Source organism: Excalfactoria chinensis, chromosome 3, assembly GCF_039878825.1.
Source record: "Excalfactoria chinensis isolate bCotChi1 chromosome 3, bCotChi1.hap2, whole genome shotgun sequence".
NCBI classification, from domain to species: domain Eukaryota; kingdom Metazoa; phylum Chordata; class Aves; order Galliformes; family Phasianidae; genus Excalfactoria; species Excalfactoria chinensis.
In genome coordinates, this window is record NC_092827.1 from 32,234,124 (window position 1) to 32,251,116 (window position 16,993).

General features: G+C 39.7%; 1 protein-coding gene across 4 annotated transcripts in view; it reads right to left on the reverse strand.

Annotated features, from left to right (window-relative positions):
- SNX14 (sorting nexin 14) overlaps positions 1-16,993 on the reverse strand; it is a 51,881-nt gene that overhangs the window by 3,837 nt on the left and 31,051 nt on the right. For 3 of the 4 annotated variants that reach the window (XR_011902999.1, XM_072330859.1, XM_072330858.1), the window contains 11 exons: positions 13,300-13,501; positions 12,325-12,408; positions 12,088-12,188; positions 11,673-11,784; positions 9,854-9,894; positions 9,545-9,664; positions 3,885-4,008; positions 3,281-3,445; positions 2,228-2,323; positions 1,380-1,471; positions 1,167-1,223 (listed from right to left, as the gene is read on the reverse strand). Coding sequence is in view for 3 of the 4 variants with exons in the window: in XM_072330859.1 (XP_072186960.1) it covers positions 1,167-1,223; positions 1,380-1,471; positions 2,228-2,323; positions 3,281-3,445; positions 3,885-4,008; positions 9,545-9,664; positions 9,854-9,894; positions 11,673-11,784; positions 12,088-12,188; positions 12,325-12,408; positions 13,300-13,501 (1,194 nt within the window). In the remaining variant the exon portion in view is untranslated. Of the gene's footprint in view, positions 1-738; positions 842-1,166; positions 1,224-1,379; positions 1,472-2,227; positions 2,324-3,280; positions 3,446-3,884; positions 4,009-9,544; positions 9,665-9,853; positions 9,895-11,672; positions 11,785-12,087; positions 12,189-12,324; positions 12,409-13,299; positions 13,502-16,993 lie in introns of those variants that run through there. The other variant, XM_072330860.1, reaches the window with a different exon arrangement.

Here is a 16,993-nt window from a genome sequence, read left to right on the forward strand (position 1 = left end):
CCTCTTTTAATCCATCACAGTCCTGCAACCCTCCCAACTAAATCCTACAGTGAAAAACCTTAGGAACAGCACTTCCTTCTGTTTTACTCTTGGCATATCTGAGATAAGAAAACAATAAGAAAGCAACAGTGCTCTGGTGGGAGCATTTTCTTCCTCTTCCTTATTCTACTGAAACGTGAGACAGTTAATTGCTTCCCTCTGTTCCCATCAACTCAAAGGCTTAACACAAAGCCTTCACTTTCCTCCAGCACTATCTGAAGACAGACCAATATTCCTATACATTTATTGGTAGCTGCTGTGCGAGAAAAGCATTTCCGTGCAGTAGAACAGTAGGGTTAGGTCAGGTCTTTCATGCAGCACACAGGTCACCAGGTTACTTCCTTATTTGCTTGGATGGTTGGATCTTCTTTGGTTTTGTTTCTTGACTGTTTAAACACTGCCCCAAATACGTCAGCTACAGAACCAATGCACAGAGTAGGTTAGACTTGCCAAGCCGGTCTCATTTCAGTGGCAACAATGGAAGGTGCCCTAACTTGTCCTGAAATCTGTCATTTGCTTATTATGCAGAACAAATCATTGCTCAATCCTGTGGTGTACTCCGGTAGTTCCTGGACACGGGACTCATGCAACAAAAATCCAAAAGATAAATAAAGGGCTATTTTATTTTTTTTTCCCCATTGAGATGGATCACAAACCTAACGATACACATTCAGATAGGATTCTTTCTTCTTTATCTGAATGGAGTAAGTTAACACTGCAGAGACCGAACTTGGAGTAAGAAATCTATCTACCAAATAGAAGTGCTGGAGCTCTATCTGAGCTCTGCATGTGGAACTCACATCTGAAAGACAGGAAATCCCTGAATTAAAATGGAGACAATCAAACAGAAAGGCACAGGGATCCTGACAATCGATCACAGTCCGGTGAAGCTGAAAGGTACCCCACAATAACTGCACGATAGGTAAACAGGCCTACATGGGTTTCCAAACCTAATTAACAGAAATTAGGAAAGCCAGATCCACAAGATTTCAACACATTAGTAAAAAGCAGATTATCCACCAAAAACCTAACGTAGTACAAGGAAACAACAACAAGCATGCAACAATGATGGAACCTGTCAGTAGCTTAAAGAATTCTGTACCTATTGGAACAGTGTTAGCACATACCTTACTTAGCTCTGGGAAGAGTTCTTGAATCCCAATGTCCAACAGCACGTAAGTTAACTAAAAGAAAATGAAGGAAATGGCATCAGCCAGACACTAGTTAGACCAAAGCAACATCACCTCTTTTTATCTTTGCTCTGGATGAGAGTTCTGCCCTCTGCTATAGCCATACATTCACTTCAGGAAATGGCAAGTTTCCCAAGTGCTGCAGATTACCTGTTTGTTGAGCACTGGTTGCTGCATGCCATCAAACAGAAGCCTGATGCCTTCGTATTTAGCCTCTTCCCCAATGCACTTGCCTATTAAATCTAGGCCAGATATCACCAACAAATACACAAGTCATTAGGAAGCATTGCAAAACAGCTATAAGATATAGTCGTAGTTAAATAAGTAACATCCTGAGCATTTGTTTTAGTTGACATGAAAATACCACTATAATTCCACAAGAGCATTTTCCATTATCTCCAGTAATAAAAAAAGGCTTTAATTAAAGAAAGAGTTCAAATTTTATCCCTTCTAAGTAATCAGTGGAAAAAACAAATATTCCTTTGGTTCCTCCTTCCTCATCTTTCAGTGCTGCACACCGAAGTATTTGTTACGCTTATAAGAATTTCATTCTATTGTCCTAATGCTTTGTTTAATACATGACAAGTTGGAATGCTTTAATTACTTTCTGAATAACCCAGAAAATGAGCCCTTCTTCTGTAATTTATATAGTTTAAATGAGCTCAGATTTATCTTCTGGCTTCTTCTATCACTGCTTTACCTGGTCTTCAGCTGCATAAAATGCAAATCATACAAGCTAAATGTGAAGAAACTACAGTTTTAAGGACATTTGCAAAGTTATCTGTTACCTCAAGTCTTTGTGAATGACTACATTGCAGCCTCACTCAGCAACACTGAATTAAATGATGAAACTGAACTGGTTCTTTGTTTTCCACACCCGAGTATTCAGTCATACCTCGGAGCACAGAAATTACTTTATTTGGAAAGCTAACATTACTGCACTTCCGTTACACTTCTGCTTGAACAATTAACTACAGCCATAAAGAGCCATTATTAACCTGGAATGTATCTCATCATTTCTTCAAAAGTCTGCTTTGCTCTCTTCTGTTTGTCCTGGACAGAGCGTGGTTCAGTATTCTCACAGAACACAGCATCTGCAGTGAAGACACATTAATGAAACCATCTTTAGGCAGCTATTTTATCACCAGCATAAGAAAGTTGGTTTGGATTATGGCTTCAAAGTTGAGCTGCTTTTCTGTAGGACCTTAACTGGAAGAGAATTCTGAGCCTTGATTACATTAGCCTGATCAAATCCAGAATAACCCATGAGCTTAGAGGACAAGAATCTTTTACCAATTTACTTCTTCACAAATTTTGAAAGCAATTACCTTCCACGTTTGGCTCAACCCTACTTTAAGTTAGTTATAATCTTCTTACTTAAAATTTTCCTTGCAATCACCTTGTAAAAATTACTGTACATAGGAAGTATTTGCTGTTCAGTCTTGATGATTGTTGTTTGTTTTGCTTTGTCCTTTATGAGATTTCATCTTGGTTTCAAATGGACAGAGTAGGCCTCGACTGCACAGCTTTGGTGACGAGTTTCATTTAGCTGAATCTGTGGTCCCATTACACTTCTCTACAGTTGCAAGGTTTTGTTGTTTTTTCTTTTTAAATAATCTTTGCCTACTTCCCATCTTTGAAGGTTAAAATTACCATAATGAAGAGAATTTAAAAGAAAAACCCACAAAAAAAAAAAAAAAAAAGCCCTAAAGCAGGCCTAAAGCAGCACATAAGTGAAAACTAATTTAAAGAAAGTATGAACCATTCACAAACTGATGTACTGACCCACCTTTATTCTCCTTAGCAAATTAATGTTCATAATACCTTTGTTTTGTTGTGTATTTTCCCCTGTAAATCATGCTTGATAGACAACAGGGCTAACATCACCTTTTAGTAACAAATTTCTGGAATGGTTTTACAGGCCCACCTGACTTTTAGAGTTCCACTGGCTTTCATTCAGCACTACAGCATAATACTAAGTGACTCAAAATAAGGGATTTCAAATGTCAAATTAAAGCAACACTGCAACCAAATATGGAACCATTGCTGACCTCTCAGCAGCGTTATCAGAGAAACCAATCGATGCTCCTCACATAGCTGTTCTAACTTATAATGCAAGTAATAGTCCGTGTACAGTTCCAATGTATTTTTGAAAAGAATTCTTCCTCCCATCAGGAGATGATGCAGCCAGTCAGGAATGTGGAAGACCACTCTACCTGCAAAGTTATAGGAACAGATATTTATATACGGTTCTCTTAATAACCACGACCAAGGAGTCAAAAGAAGTCATGACTTCTTCGCTGACTCAAAAAATGTCCAGATTACTCATCAAATACTCTTTAACTACTTTTATTTAGTTCTATGTGCTCACTTGAGAAAATGCAAGGAACTAAACCCACAAACCTACATGCAGAAAGGCAGAAAGATAAAGCAAAACTGAACAATGATTAAAGATTAACTGCAATATTTTAGCACAGCAATAGGGGTTGTTTGCTGCTTTTCTTATCAATGGCTATGTTCCTAAGTTGTATATTGTTATGGTTGCATGTCCTAGGTTATATATGACTACTACAATAGAATTTTATTTCCTGCCAAAGAACCTGAACTTCATAATGAAAAGAAGTATAAGAATAACTAAGATAAATTGCTTCTTACCAACATACATTAAGTAGTCATAGACTCCTTCTACAGTCATCATTTCCATGAAGTAGTTCTGATTTTGTCGTCTTTCTGTATTCTCAGAGCGGTTTGCGTTATTCTTGAATAAATCGTTGAAAAGCTAAAAACAGAAATATAACATGGAAAACGCTGCCTTCAAAAATAAAAGGACCATCAGGCTCTTGTCGCATGTTTGCTTTTCATTTCACAGGCCATTTTGCTTCCAAGTACCTTCACACAACTAGACTTTGCTGCAGGCCTTGACCCTTCAATGCACCTTCAAAGTCATGAAGGGTGTGAGTCTGTCAGCTTTAAATCATAGGGGGACCCTGTGACATTCATGTATTCCTAAAAGATACTATTGTCTTGTGTTACAAAATAGGCAACGGGTTCTGGACAGAACAGCTGGAAAGGAACAGTCCATTGAGTCCTGGAGGCCCACATCTTACAATACCTCACAAAAACCATTAAGAGTTTATTTTAAATTATTTCATTCCCAAAACTGTTGATGCAAAGATCAGAAAAATGTATAGGAAACACTACTGTACTACGAAGAGAGAGCTCAAAAGCCTGTGCCAAGCTTCTAACAAAACTATCTCCCTTTTAGAAAAAAATAAAATGCAACTACAGTATGGCCTAGAAGGAAAATCTACCCTGGTGTTCACCAAAAATTCAGTGTTGAAGAGCTTCCTTGCTATGAGACTGACAAGACTATCAATAGATTTTTCAGTAGAAGTCGCATATTAAAAATTAGTTCTGAAGAATGGTCCCTAAATTTGCTTGTTCTTGGTCTACTCTCCATAGAGCAATTCTCCCTGTAGTAGATTAAGCCACAAAACATCCAGGTCACAATGGACTCTGAATCCAACACGTCTCCAAACAGAGTTCCTGTGCTCTTACAAAAAAATTACATCGGGAAATCTGGCAAGACTCAAGTTTTGGTGTATACTTCGTTAGGGCCTTCCTTTTGTCAATGCTAAACGGCTGGCATCACCTTCATAAAGTTCACCCTAATTAAATGACATCAAGTTCCTACATAAAATTCATGAAAGGGCAAATACAGTTAATATACGCTGGATGACCGGAATCCAAGAAAATAACAAACCAAAGAAGAGCAGATAATTATTTGTGCCTACTGTACGGAGTACACCTGGTATAGTTGGTTAAAGAACCCTCTTTAAACTGAAGTCTATATGCCTTCTCAAAACTGATTCTACTTCAGTGGGAAAGATCTTAGTGGAACTGTTGCAACTTTAACAAGAGCTTTCTTTGTTGTTTTTTACAATACCTCCAAGCTGGCTGAGATAACACATTGCCAGCTCATAGCAACCCACAGTATAATGGAGATAAATTTTAGAGGAGTGTGTACAAGTCGAATTAAATCATTAACAGCACTCCAGTAGGTAACCTGAAACCAAAATGCTATCTTTGGGCAGAGCTTTCCAGCTTCCAAAAGTGATCTTTTACTTTCACCTCATATTTCACAACATATTTCAAATACTGTATATATCTCCGTGCATGGATAGCTTTTCCTGTGCCTTGAGCGTAACAATCCCTTGTTTATTGCCAAGCTTTGAAAGTTCACACTCTTGCATGTACGTGGCAAGAAGAAATGAGCAGATGAACAGATTTATAAAGTATATACTTCATACTAATCCAGTGTGTGTATTCTACACTCTTTAGCAATGTACATCTGAAGGATGCAGCCACCACCACGTTTTACTCTAAGATTTTGACTGAAAGTGAAAAACATACAACTTTATACCTAATACAAACATGGGGGTGATATTCATGACTCAGAAAAGCAAGTGATTTTGCTTTTACATTTCTGCTCATTTTACTATCTGAGATGCGATATAATGCTCATCATTGTAACTACACAAAAAAGACATGCAATGTTATCCTTAGTTAAATTTTTAAGATTAAACAGTAACTGTGATTACAGCTCTGAAATATTCTTAAAGGGCTTTCAAGGGGGAAATTCCACTTAATGGTACTAGCTAATAAGGGAAGCCAAGCTCTTGAAGCATGTGAAACACAAAAACCGCACTACCAGAATAACAAAAATAATCTCTAGTTCAACAGGTTCCCTATTGTACCTTCAATGGGAAAAGCCGGCAAAGTAAATACAACCACCGATTCAACTGCCAGTAAGTTACATATACCCTGAAACATTCCTGTAAGTGTAAAGCTGATAAAAACAGTACCACAGTTCTGAACAATATCCACAGCCAGAGGCATAAACTATTTCCCTTCTTCATTTGCAAAGTAGAGAATTTGCACCCAAATGCTAAAAAAAGTTTATGCATAGTATGTAAACCGCTTCAATTAGCATAGGAAAAAGCAACTGTTTTTCTCCAAGTAACTGCAAATATACACTAAACTGTTGTTGTTTCAGAACAGTTCTTATTGCCGTTGGCAGGTCATCACAGGCCAGCAGCACAGTGCCTTTGCAGGCATGCTTTTCAAAGCCTGCATCAGCTGAGAAGTCCTGTTGCATTCTAGCTAGTTCTGATGAAAGTAGATTCGGAAGACTGTTGAGCTGGTACAGACAGGCTCAAAACATAGCAAGGAAAACTGAAAATGCTGTTTGGTGCCCTTAGAAAGGAAAGTTTTTTTGCTTGGTTGTTTAACCAGGAAGGTTGGTAACTAGATCTGATGAATCTGATAAAATCCAATTGCTTTTGACTGTATGTACTTAGGTTAACTGCTCACATTCATTATAGATTATGATGGAACAAAAGATAATGGCCTTAAGTTGTTACAGGGGAAGTCCAGGTTGGATTTTAAGAAAGAATTCTTCTCAGAAGGAGTGGTGAGGCAGTGGCACGGGCTGCCCAGGGAGGTGATGCAGTCACCATCCCTGGAGCTGTTCAAGAGCTGTGTGCATGTGGCACTGAGGGACATGATCAGTGGGAACGGTGGGGATTGCCTGAGGGGTGGACTAGGTGATTTTAGTGGTCTGATCCAACCTTAATGATTCTGTCATTCTATATTCATTAGCTGCAAATCACTGATATTTCAAGCATACAAACACACACCAGAATGATCAAAAAAGCAACAGCATGCAGACAACTTTCCAAAGAAACAGCCATGTTTGTGACTAAGTTCCCGCTTTCAGCTGCCCTCACAGACCTTCCAGCACTTCTTATTCAGCCTGCTGACGGTGTAGCCTGGGCATACTCTGCTCCTGGCAACTGAGTTGGCAGCACATCCACACATCTCAGTGGATTCTGGCATGCTGACACCAGAATAAGCAGGTCTACATCAGATAAGTTATGTGGGAGCACTGTGGAAATGCAAATATCAATAGAAAATCTATCCTGGACTTCAGCAAATGATCTGTGTTGAAGAATTTCTTGCCATGAGTCAACACACTCTTCTCAGAGCTGGACACACAGAAGCGTTGCAGCGTGTTCCACCTTCTATTGCTCCACTGCAGTATTTTTTCATTGACTTCATACAGGTAGTTCACACAATCCTGATACAAACATTTTGCATATATGGCCACCACCAGTTTCTGCTGAGGCTGTGTAGTGCTTATAATCTTCAGAATGAAGGCAAGTGAAACAACAGAACTGAGACTGCAGAACCAAACAACTGAAGTCTATGCTTTGGGTGGTGGCCTACCTTAGTTCACCTCTGCACTGAACAGTCCTTGGTACCTGCATTTCCAGCTTAGCTTCATCTGAAAGTAATTCAATTAATGAGTTCTCATACAGCTCTCTAGCACTGTGGCAAGCAGAGGTGATCAAGAGATTTGAAAACAAATTCAGTGGTCTGAACTACAGTGGCACAGCAGATGAAAGCAGTGCGGCTTACAAAATGAATCCAAGAAGTGATCCAAGATGCAAATGGCCTGGAGTTGCAGCACTGGCACAAAGCTTTCCCCAAGCATGGGCTGAGATGAAAAAGAGAAAACTGGCTCCCAAAGGAGGCACAAGCACTCTTAACAGTTCAGTTGAAGGCTGAATCTCACAGCATGCACGCGAATTCTCAGAAGAGGCCAGAACTTAGCACAACCCAGCCCTAGCTCATCAGATTGTTAATAATTACAGTGATTGCATAAGTACATGTGCCCTGGCAAAACAGTAGATAGCAATTTAGCAAGAAGGCAGTCAGCATGTGAATGCCATGTGCATACATGCTGGTCAAAACTTGTAGCACGATTAGGGCACTCCTCAAAGCAAAGTATCTTGAGCACCTATCATTAGATAATAATTGTGGCTCTGCAGTTGATGAATTAATATCTGAGGCTTTCCACACTGACATCAAGTGGCTCCCAAAACAAAACAGGTTTCTTCTAGGGAAAGAAGAAAACTCTGAAATAGCTGTTATATGACTAAGCAATTAGTTCTACAGACAACTACAATAAAGTCGCTTAGAGGAACAGAAAATCCCCACAACAGACAGTGAGAAGGAACTGGGAGCTAGGGCTAGCTCTATTGTACTTCGTACAGAAGCTGTAGTGGCAAGTTTTCTAATGTCGTAATACTACAAAAGCTGCCATACTGAGGGAAATCAAAAGGCTCATCACCAGCAAGCACCATAAATATAGCCTAGATTGAATGGAAGCATTAGGCTTTAGATCTGTTGATGTTAGAGAGAGCAACTAACAGTTAGGAGCCATATTGTATACTAGACATTAAGGTAGTGCATACAAACATTTTAAAGGCAGATAACAAGTATCAGCACGGTGACAATTCTGGCTTGTAGCACTTCAACAAACCACTCTTCCCAAACACTCAAGCTCTTCACTTTAAAAAGGAAGCTGCCTTGCAGCATTAAAATATTCCCAGAGAGGTGATTGTTCCCTTGTACTCACAGCACTGGTGAGGTCACACCTCGAGCACTGTGTCCAGTTTTGGGCCCCTCACTGCAAGAAAGACATCGAGGCCCTGGAACGCGTTCAGAGGAGGGCAACAAAGCTGGTGAGGGGTCTGGAGCACAGGCCGTATGAGGACAGGCTGAAGGAGCTGGGAACGTTCAGCCTGGAGAAGAGGAGGCTCAGGGGAGGCCTCATTGCTCTCTATAACTTCCTGAAGGGAGGTTGTAGTGAGCTGGGGGTCGGCTTCTTCTCTCATGTAATTAGTGATAGGACTAGAGGCAATGGTTTCAAGCTACGGCAGGGGAGATTCGGGCTGGACATTAGGAAGTATTATTTCTCAGAAAGGGTGGTCAGGCACTGGAATGCACTGCCCAGGGAGGTGGTGGGGTCACCGACCCTGGGGGTGTTCAAGGAAAGACTGGATGTTGTGTTGAGGGACATGGTTTAGTGGGAACTACTAGTAATAGGTGAACGGTTGGACTGGATGATCTTTTAGGTCTTTTCCAACCTTGGTGATTCTATGATTCTAAGCTTTCAGCTCTTATTCCTCTCAGAACTTCTCAGGCTCTTCATATTCTCATCTCCAAATCCAGTAAGAACTTAAAAAGAAAAACCAAAACCCAAAACAATAAAACAAGAAAAATCCAAACAGAATTAATTCACACTGTGACACACGGATGATACCCAAGTGAAAGATCTCTCTCATGGGAAAAAAAACAACACAAGAAATATATGCTGTTTTATTTATGATTTTTGTGCTTTGCATTTTCAGAGCATGATTGTTTTTCCCCACCACCGTACAAGGGAGAAGGAAGATTGCTTACTGTACCTTCTTGTTGTTCTCAGAAGTGGGACTAAGAATCGTAAGCTCAGGCCTGCTTGGTTTGGGCTTGGGAGATTCACAGGAGTTGATAAAGTTCATGATGAATGGCTCCAAATGCTGGCCTTTCTGAAAGAGGATACAAGTGGCCTGTCACTTGCATAATTATAGAAGGGGAAGAAAAAAAAACAAACAAAAACAAGCAAAAAAGCCACCACAAAACCTGAGTTTCCAGACAAGTTTTCCACTAGCCTACACATTAGTGAGCTGCTAAAGTTAGTAACTGAACTTAAAAGGCTGGCCATCTGGAAGACTTACCTCTTTCATCAGCTTTCCTGGAACGGATTTTATAATCTTACCTATAATTAGGAAGAAATAAACAAAAAAAGAAGTCAGTGCTTGATCTTAAACATACCACAGCAAAACTCTTTTCCCCTCTCCAATTTTTCCATTCTTTATGGCGCGCATTCTGATCACAAGCTCTTTGTAGCATCTTGAAATATCACATTTTAAAATATTTATTAAGACTTCCCAAGAGCAACAGATGACAAGTAATGAGTAAGGTGCAACAAGAGGAGATTTTTCTCAGCCAATCAGTATCTAGCATTTCATTTTAAAACTCTACTGTTATAAAAGTTGATAGAAAAAGCAATGAAAAAGTCTTCCACATATCCAGTTTATAACTTAGTGCTCAGTACTCTCCAAGATAAAATACTTAAACACAAAAATATCAAGATGATTCTCTGATTGCTTTAAAAAGCAATTACAGTTTCTAGTGTCTAAGCTCTTACTCCTTCATAATTGTTTACCACAAAAAAAAGTCATAAAAACCAAAATTCTCTGCTTGCCCTGTAAAGATTGGCTTATCTGGAGAGATTCTGAAAAGCTGCAGCCTTGAAAATACCAGTGAGCTTGAAAATACCAGTGAGCAATGGTTTGCAAATTGGATAGGCTACAGCTGTGATCTCAAGAAGAGCACTCTCTCCTGATAAGGCTATAAGGATACAGCATCGTAACTTTGAATGCCAAAAAAAATAGTTTTATTTTAGGAAAAATACTGCTCTGAACATACGGCTTATCTACATACTGTTAATTTTGGAACTTACGTTGGAAAGTATGTGCAAGCGTCAAATGAAAATGTTACTAACTCTCACTAAAAGTCCTATTGAAATGCCACATGTTGTTAAAACGAGACATTTATGGGAGGGACACGTACTCTCACGTGTGAGATGCCCTGAAGTAAATGAGCCAAGCTTGTTTGAATGACACAGATTCATCTAGAGGGAAGAGGGTTTTTTTTGTTTTTTGTTTTTTTTTCCTTTGTCTGAAACCAAGTAAAACCCTTTAACTGGAAGAGGACCGTCAAAACTGATTCCACATCTTGGTAACTTGCTAAGAGCACAAAGACCCCAGTAGGTTCATGTAACAAGAGAGAGAAGGAGAAATGCAATGGTACGGTTCAGATACAGCTCTCCTGGTACGTATGCTGATGCCAGAACTACAAGTGTTAGAGTTACGTGAAGACAGAGCAGCCACAAATTAGGGCCTAGCAGCTCTGGCACACTGTCACGAGGAAGTTACGTTTATGGTCAAGCTGTGAAGTCACACTGCAAACTACTTCTTAGATTTATTATCATAACAGATGATATTAGGTAATATCTACTTCTTAGATTCATTATCATAGATCCGTTATCATTATAGAAATTCTCTACCTCAGTTTCCATTTGGCCTGCCTACATCACACGCCCCTGATTCAAATATTTTTCAGCTGCTCAGATTAAAAGAGGACGCCAGTCAACATTAAAAATATCTAATATTGCAATTTACTGATTAAATAAAAATATTTTAATCCACTAATACTGAAAGGTACATTATATTAAGAAACAGCTTATACAATCACATCTATAAGCAATGTCTGGCTTGTCTAGATTTGACTTGGGACAGTGCCACAAATCTTACTGTACTACTAAATGTACTTAGCACACCTTATTTTGTGAGCAATAAGAGATGTGAAGGCGCATAGCTGTTTTTTCCCATATCCATATCCTTACACAAGCTTATCTATTAATTACCACTATCATTTAATCACAATACATACGGTATTAGTAATTGCCAGCACAAACTGCGTATTACATACCAAGATTCACATCAGGCAACATTTTATCAAGAAACTGAGTCTCTCCTCCATTAGGAGACAGGAAGTCTGCTAAAAGTTGGCTGTTACTTAGTTCTGGATGTTGCAGAAGTTTCTTTGAAATGGAAGGAAAGAAAAAAGTACTTTAAAATTAACCTTTAAAAACTCAATTTATCTACAGCTATATATATGTATGCATATACACACCCAAAGAGTGTTATATTACCATAGATACTATCATTTCCAAAGTATTTTTCAGTCATGTGAAACCTGTTAGTTAAGGTTTAATTTGTCCCCTTGAACTCTTTTAATAACCCATTAATTAGAAACAACAACAACAAAAAAGAAATAGCAGATACTCATTTGTTAGTCTTAAATTATTAGCTGTGGAATATTCTCTGCCCTACGAGACTGATACCTGCAGATACTCCTGAAACTCCTCCCTTTTGGATTTTAAGAACTCGTAGTTCTTGGGACCAATGATTCTCTTTGAGGGAAGCTGAGCATCAGGAAAAGTACCTAGCAAAGATATTGAGTAGATTAAATTAATCCCGTAACAGAACAAACATCGCTTTCCTTATTTTAAATTCCAGCTTGGTACTGGATAACATTCGCAGTAGTAGAAAAGTGAGCTTCCAGGTGATGGGGAACATACCATGAAATTCTGTTAGCTTTGACTCAAGCACATAAAATTCCAGATACCTCCTGTAGACTGACCAGTGCTCAGGTTCATGCCCAACTGGAAAAAAGTACAGCAGTAAAGATAAGCCAGGTTTTACGCCACTTGGAAGATGAATTATGCAACAGCAGGTGTATGTCAGATTATTATAGGAAAGACTTCAATAATACTAGGCTACTGTATTGCAGTAATTAAAATAATAAGAAATCTCACTGAGGTATAAAGTATTAAATTAAAAGGCAATGGAGAGAGAAGGTAGTAACAAGGAAATCATCACCTCATTTAGCAGATGCCTAGACTCAAGGGAGCACTGCAAAACTTGAAAATTTATTAAGGCTGACTACATTAGATCTATTTTCAAACTTTTACCAAAGTGATTTACATTAATACTACAGTCCTTCGTACCATCAGCTTGAATCCTAATCATTCTCCCTCCTGGAAGATATTACTGGAGAACTGTTCAGCACCTCCTGCTCAATGTCGAACTATTATTTTCACTAATACAAATCCACATGGTCCTAGCGTGATGCTATTCTTTCACTCAATACAGATGTACTGTTATCTGTATACCAAGCTACCTGCAGGCCGGAATGGGTTCTAGTAACAAAATATTTTAGTTCATTCATTATTCCAAAGTTCAAAGAGGGTCAAGGAAAGAACCATAGGAATAACTCTTCCCCTGCACACTCTCCCTTTTGGAAAATGAAATTATTAGACTTTTGCATCAAGTCTAAGCAGAACTGGTTCACACTGAGGAGTCAGTTCTCAACTCACAAATACAAAATGTGATTATTTAGCTTTCACAAAAGACATCTTCTCATCATTTTTGAGTCAGTACTTCAACATCAGAAAAACCATGCATGATTTGCACACTGCAAACACTCATGAGAATACAGCACATCAGAGCATTCTGAGTTAAATGACCCTTTAATTATCCACAGCATTCCATACCTGCCCTCCTATCATTTCTCTCCACATCAATGCAGAACACTGGAATTCTCTCTTTTCTGTCTTTTCTCTCCAAGGAGGGGTCATCAAAAAAATCTACGTATGGGATGCTGATTTTCCATGCAGAAAGGTTGCGGGGTGTGTTTGGGGTACTAACAGCCTCCTCAGGAGAATCGTCTTCCATCACCATCACACCTTCTTCAATCTGTAAAGATTCAAACACTCCAGAGTGTTCAGTTTTAATTGGCTCCGTCTACCACTGCAAAGCATATGCGTTAATGAAGCTATCAGGTCTAGATCTGTGCTCGAGATCACTTCAGAAAATCAAAAAAAAAAAACAAAAAACCCTCACATCATTAATGGAGTTTTCAGTGGACTTTTTATTTTTAGATTGGCTGTAGATTACTTTTAAGTTAGCATATTTTAATGAGAACTAAAAGCTTCTATAGCATTATCAAGTTTCACATCTGATATTTCAAAGAAACAGAGAGATAAGAGAAGCACACTGGAAGGAACACAGCTGGAAGAACGCCTTAGACACAGACCATCTGAGTGCTACTGGAACCTCATTGCATCCAGCACAGATGCAGTACATTTCCTGGCATACTGGGAACCAAACTGAAGACTTGAATTTATCAGGTCAGGCCATAAATTTATCCAAACACAATGAGAGACAGAAGCCGACAGTGCACCAAACTAGCAGGTTTCTCACTCCCAAAGCACAGTGCACTGGAGTATGCTGCAGAGGCATTAATTTGGTTTAGTCTGCATGGTGCAATGTAGTCAAGACTGGGAAGTAATTACTTTCACAACCCAGAACTAGTTTTAAGCAAAGCCACTGTCAGTGTCACTGTCATTTCCCACGAGTTTCAGCTTCAACATCACAGTCCCCTAAACAGATGAACCAGGGAGCAACAGAGATCTAACCACTGCTGGCTGTGTGCAGGGCAGCTCCAGTGCTGAAGTGTCACAGGTTTAGACTTCATGCCACAAAATGTAAAGCTGTTTCCTCCATATGCAAACAGAACTTGACACTAATAACATGCAAATGCTGAAGAAATCCTTCCAAAATGAAATGGTGATCCCCAACACCACACTAACCCTGCTCTTTACAGACAGAAAAACCACCCACAAGCAATGTATCAACATATCAACATACAGCACGTGTGCCTTGGTACCACAATTTATTCAGGACCATAAACATATAGATTATTTTAAATATCTCATTAGAAAAATCCAAGCTTCAGCAAGTACCATTGGAAAGCTATTTATCCAAACAGTTAGTTTTGCAAATAAGGACACAGTATCTGCAAGAAGGTAGCACAAGGTTGGGCTGGGAATTGGGAGCATGGCCTTTGTTAAAGTTAATATAGGAGATTTTAATGTGAGAACTTATAACATGTAAAACTAAAGCAAACTGAGAAGCATGAATCCAACTTTCAGATCCAACTTCCCCTAGCTTCACAGTTTACAGCTGAATTACTCTCAAAGGCCAAGTCTAGGTGGCTGAGGAAGTTTTGTCTGTATTGGGATACAGGGAATATATTGGGATCTGTGCTGCAGATTTGGCTCCCTGCATGTGAACCAATGCATTTTGTCTGTGTCTGCACTACAATATCCACATGGCCATGACTCAATTGCACCACAAGCACAAGTGGTTTCACACAGATACAGGTAGCTAAACGCCACCATGCTGCTTTCTCATTCCTGCTCGAAAGGCTGGGGGGGAAATGTGTTGAAAAAACCTCGTGGGTTGAGATGAGAACAGTCAGAGTGCACTCAGCATCAGTGAGATTAATCTCATTTATTGTCATTTGCTAACAGACACACACATTGAGAAACTAAGAACACTTTCTCCCTACCCACTCACTTTCTGTTGCAGGGCCTAGTCTTTCCCATGGGATGCTGGTGCTTCCCAGCTGGTCCCACATGGGCTTCCAATGGGCTGCAGCTCTCCCAGCACTGCCCTCAGCCACAGGGCCCGCAGGCTTCTGGGCTGCAGGCTGCTCCATGCCTCCTGCCCTCACTTTGGTGCCTGCAGGGCTGCTCCCTCACATATCCCTCTCCCAGTTGCTGTTGCACAGATTTCCCCTTCCCTCCACCTGCTCTCCCAGAGCACACCCAGCTCACTCACAGCTCAGCTGTGGCAACAGCGGGTCCCCTTCAGAGAGCAATTGGAGCTCTGCTCTGACATGGGACAATGCAGAGCTCTACTCACAGAGGGCTTTCCCCGCAGCCCCCAGCTACCTTGCCATGTAAAATCAATATGCAAGCAATCTTTGTTCTGCCTCTGCACAATGCTGGAATGGTTCTCCAACAGATCACACTGCAGACCAACGTCTTCCAAAGCAGATCTCTAACAGATGCAAAAACTGAATCACCTATGTGTGCCTTTTTGCTTCAATCTACCCTTTTCATTCAATGAAAACAGCAGCTGTGACACACAGACGCAGAGAGCTGTCTCAATGGTCAATGCACAGAGACCATACCCAGCTAAGATGGGTCACAATCTGAGAGCCAAATCACGGGCTTTGTGCTTTCACAAAGCAAACATAAGTAAACCAAGCCTGAAATGAACAAATTACAAACACCACAACTACAAGATTAACTCACACTGAAGAAGAGATGCTCCGAGCAGCAACAGCTTGTTTTGGTAAGGACTTGATCAAATCTACAATTCTATACTGAACTCTTGCCAACATTTTCTGATTTCTTTTCTCCTTTAATTTACTATTGCTTGCAACTCTCACCTCCTATTTCATTTCATACACTGGATTATCCTTGTGGCCTCAGGGCCAGAGCCTTGCTGTCTTATTCACTTGATCCTTCCAAGGTTGCACTCTATCATTAGTTTGTGAAACTGTTGTCTCCACCAGATTACTCACCTGACTACTAGCCTGATTTTGGCGCCGACATTATGCAATTTCCTACGCATTTCCACTACAGCAATTCACTGTAATTACATTAACTGAAAGCAAGGAAGCATGAATTTCTGGGGTTTTTGAACCTTTCTAATCATACTACCAACCTACAGTAATTATCATTACCTCAGTCTCTTAGTCTCTCTCTGTTTCCTTTATCCAACAAAGCCACAAATCCAAATTTACCAGTCTTCTTGCTATACCCATGCTATAAAGTGTACAGCATCACTTGCTGTATTTAAATTTACCTTACAGAGATTAAGGCTGCCCTACCATATTAGCAGCTTCCAAATCCGCAGAGCCGCAGAAATCTGCTAATTCATTTCTATCTGTATGCGGTTTCCTTACACTACGTGATTTTCTCTTACAGGGTCTCAACTGTAATCAACATAATTTTGTCAACATAAAACAAAACAAACCAAAAAGGGATAAAAACAAAAAGCTCCAGACATTTCAGTTTTTGTCAGGACACGATAATGCTTGAAACACCATTTCACTATTATTAACTTTGAATCCACCTGGCTTATGTTATCACCGATCATTTCAATACTAAATAGAGAGCAAACTCAGTGGGAGAAAATAACTTTTGTTTCTTACACGTATATTAATCAAAAGTTGCTAAGTCTGTGCACTGCACTGCCACTACCATACAATTATGCTGTCTTAAGCACCGCCAGATCATGTTTAGACTGGGACAGCTCTTCCTCTGACTCTGTGACGCCTGCTAGGAATCTACACCCCAGCTCTTACGATAACATTATTAAACTTGTATTAAA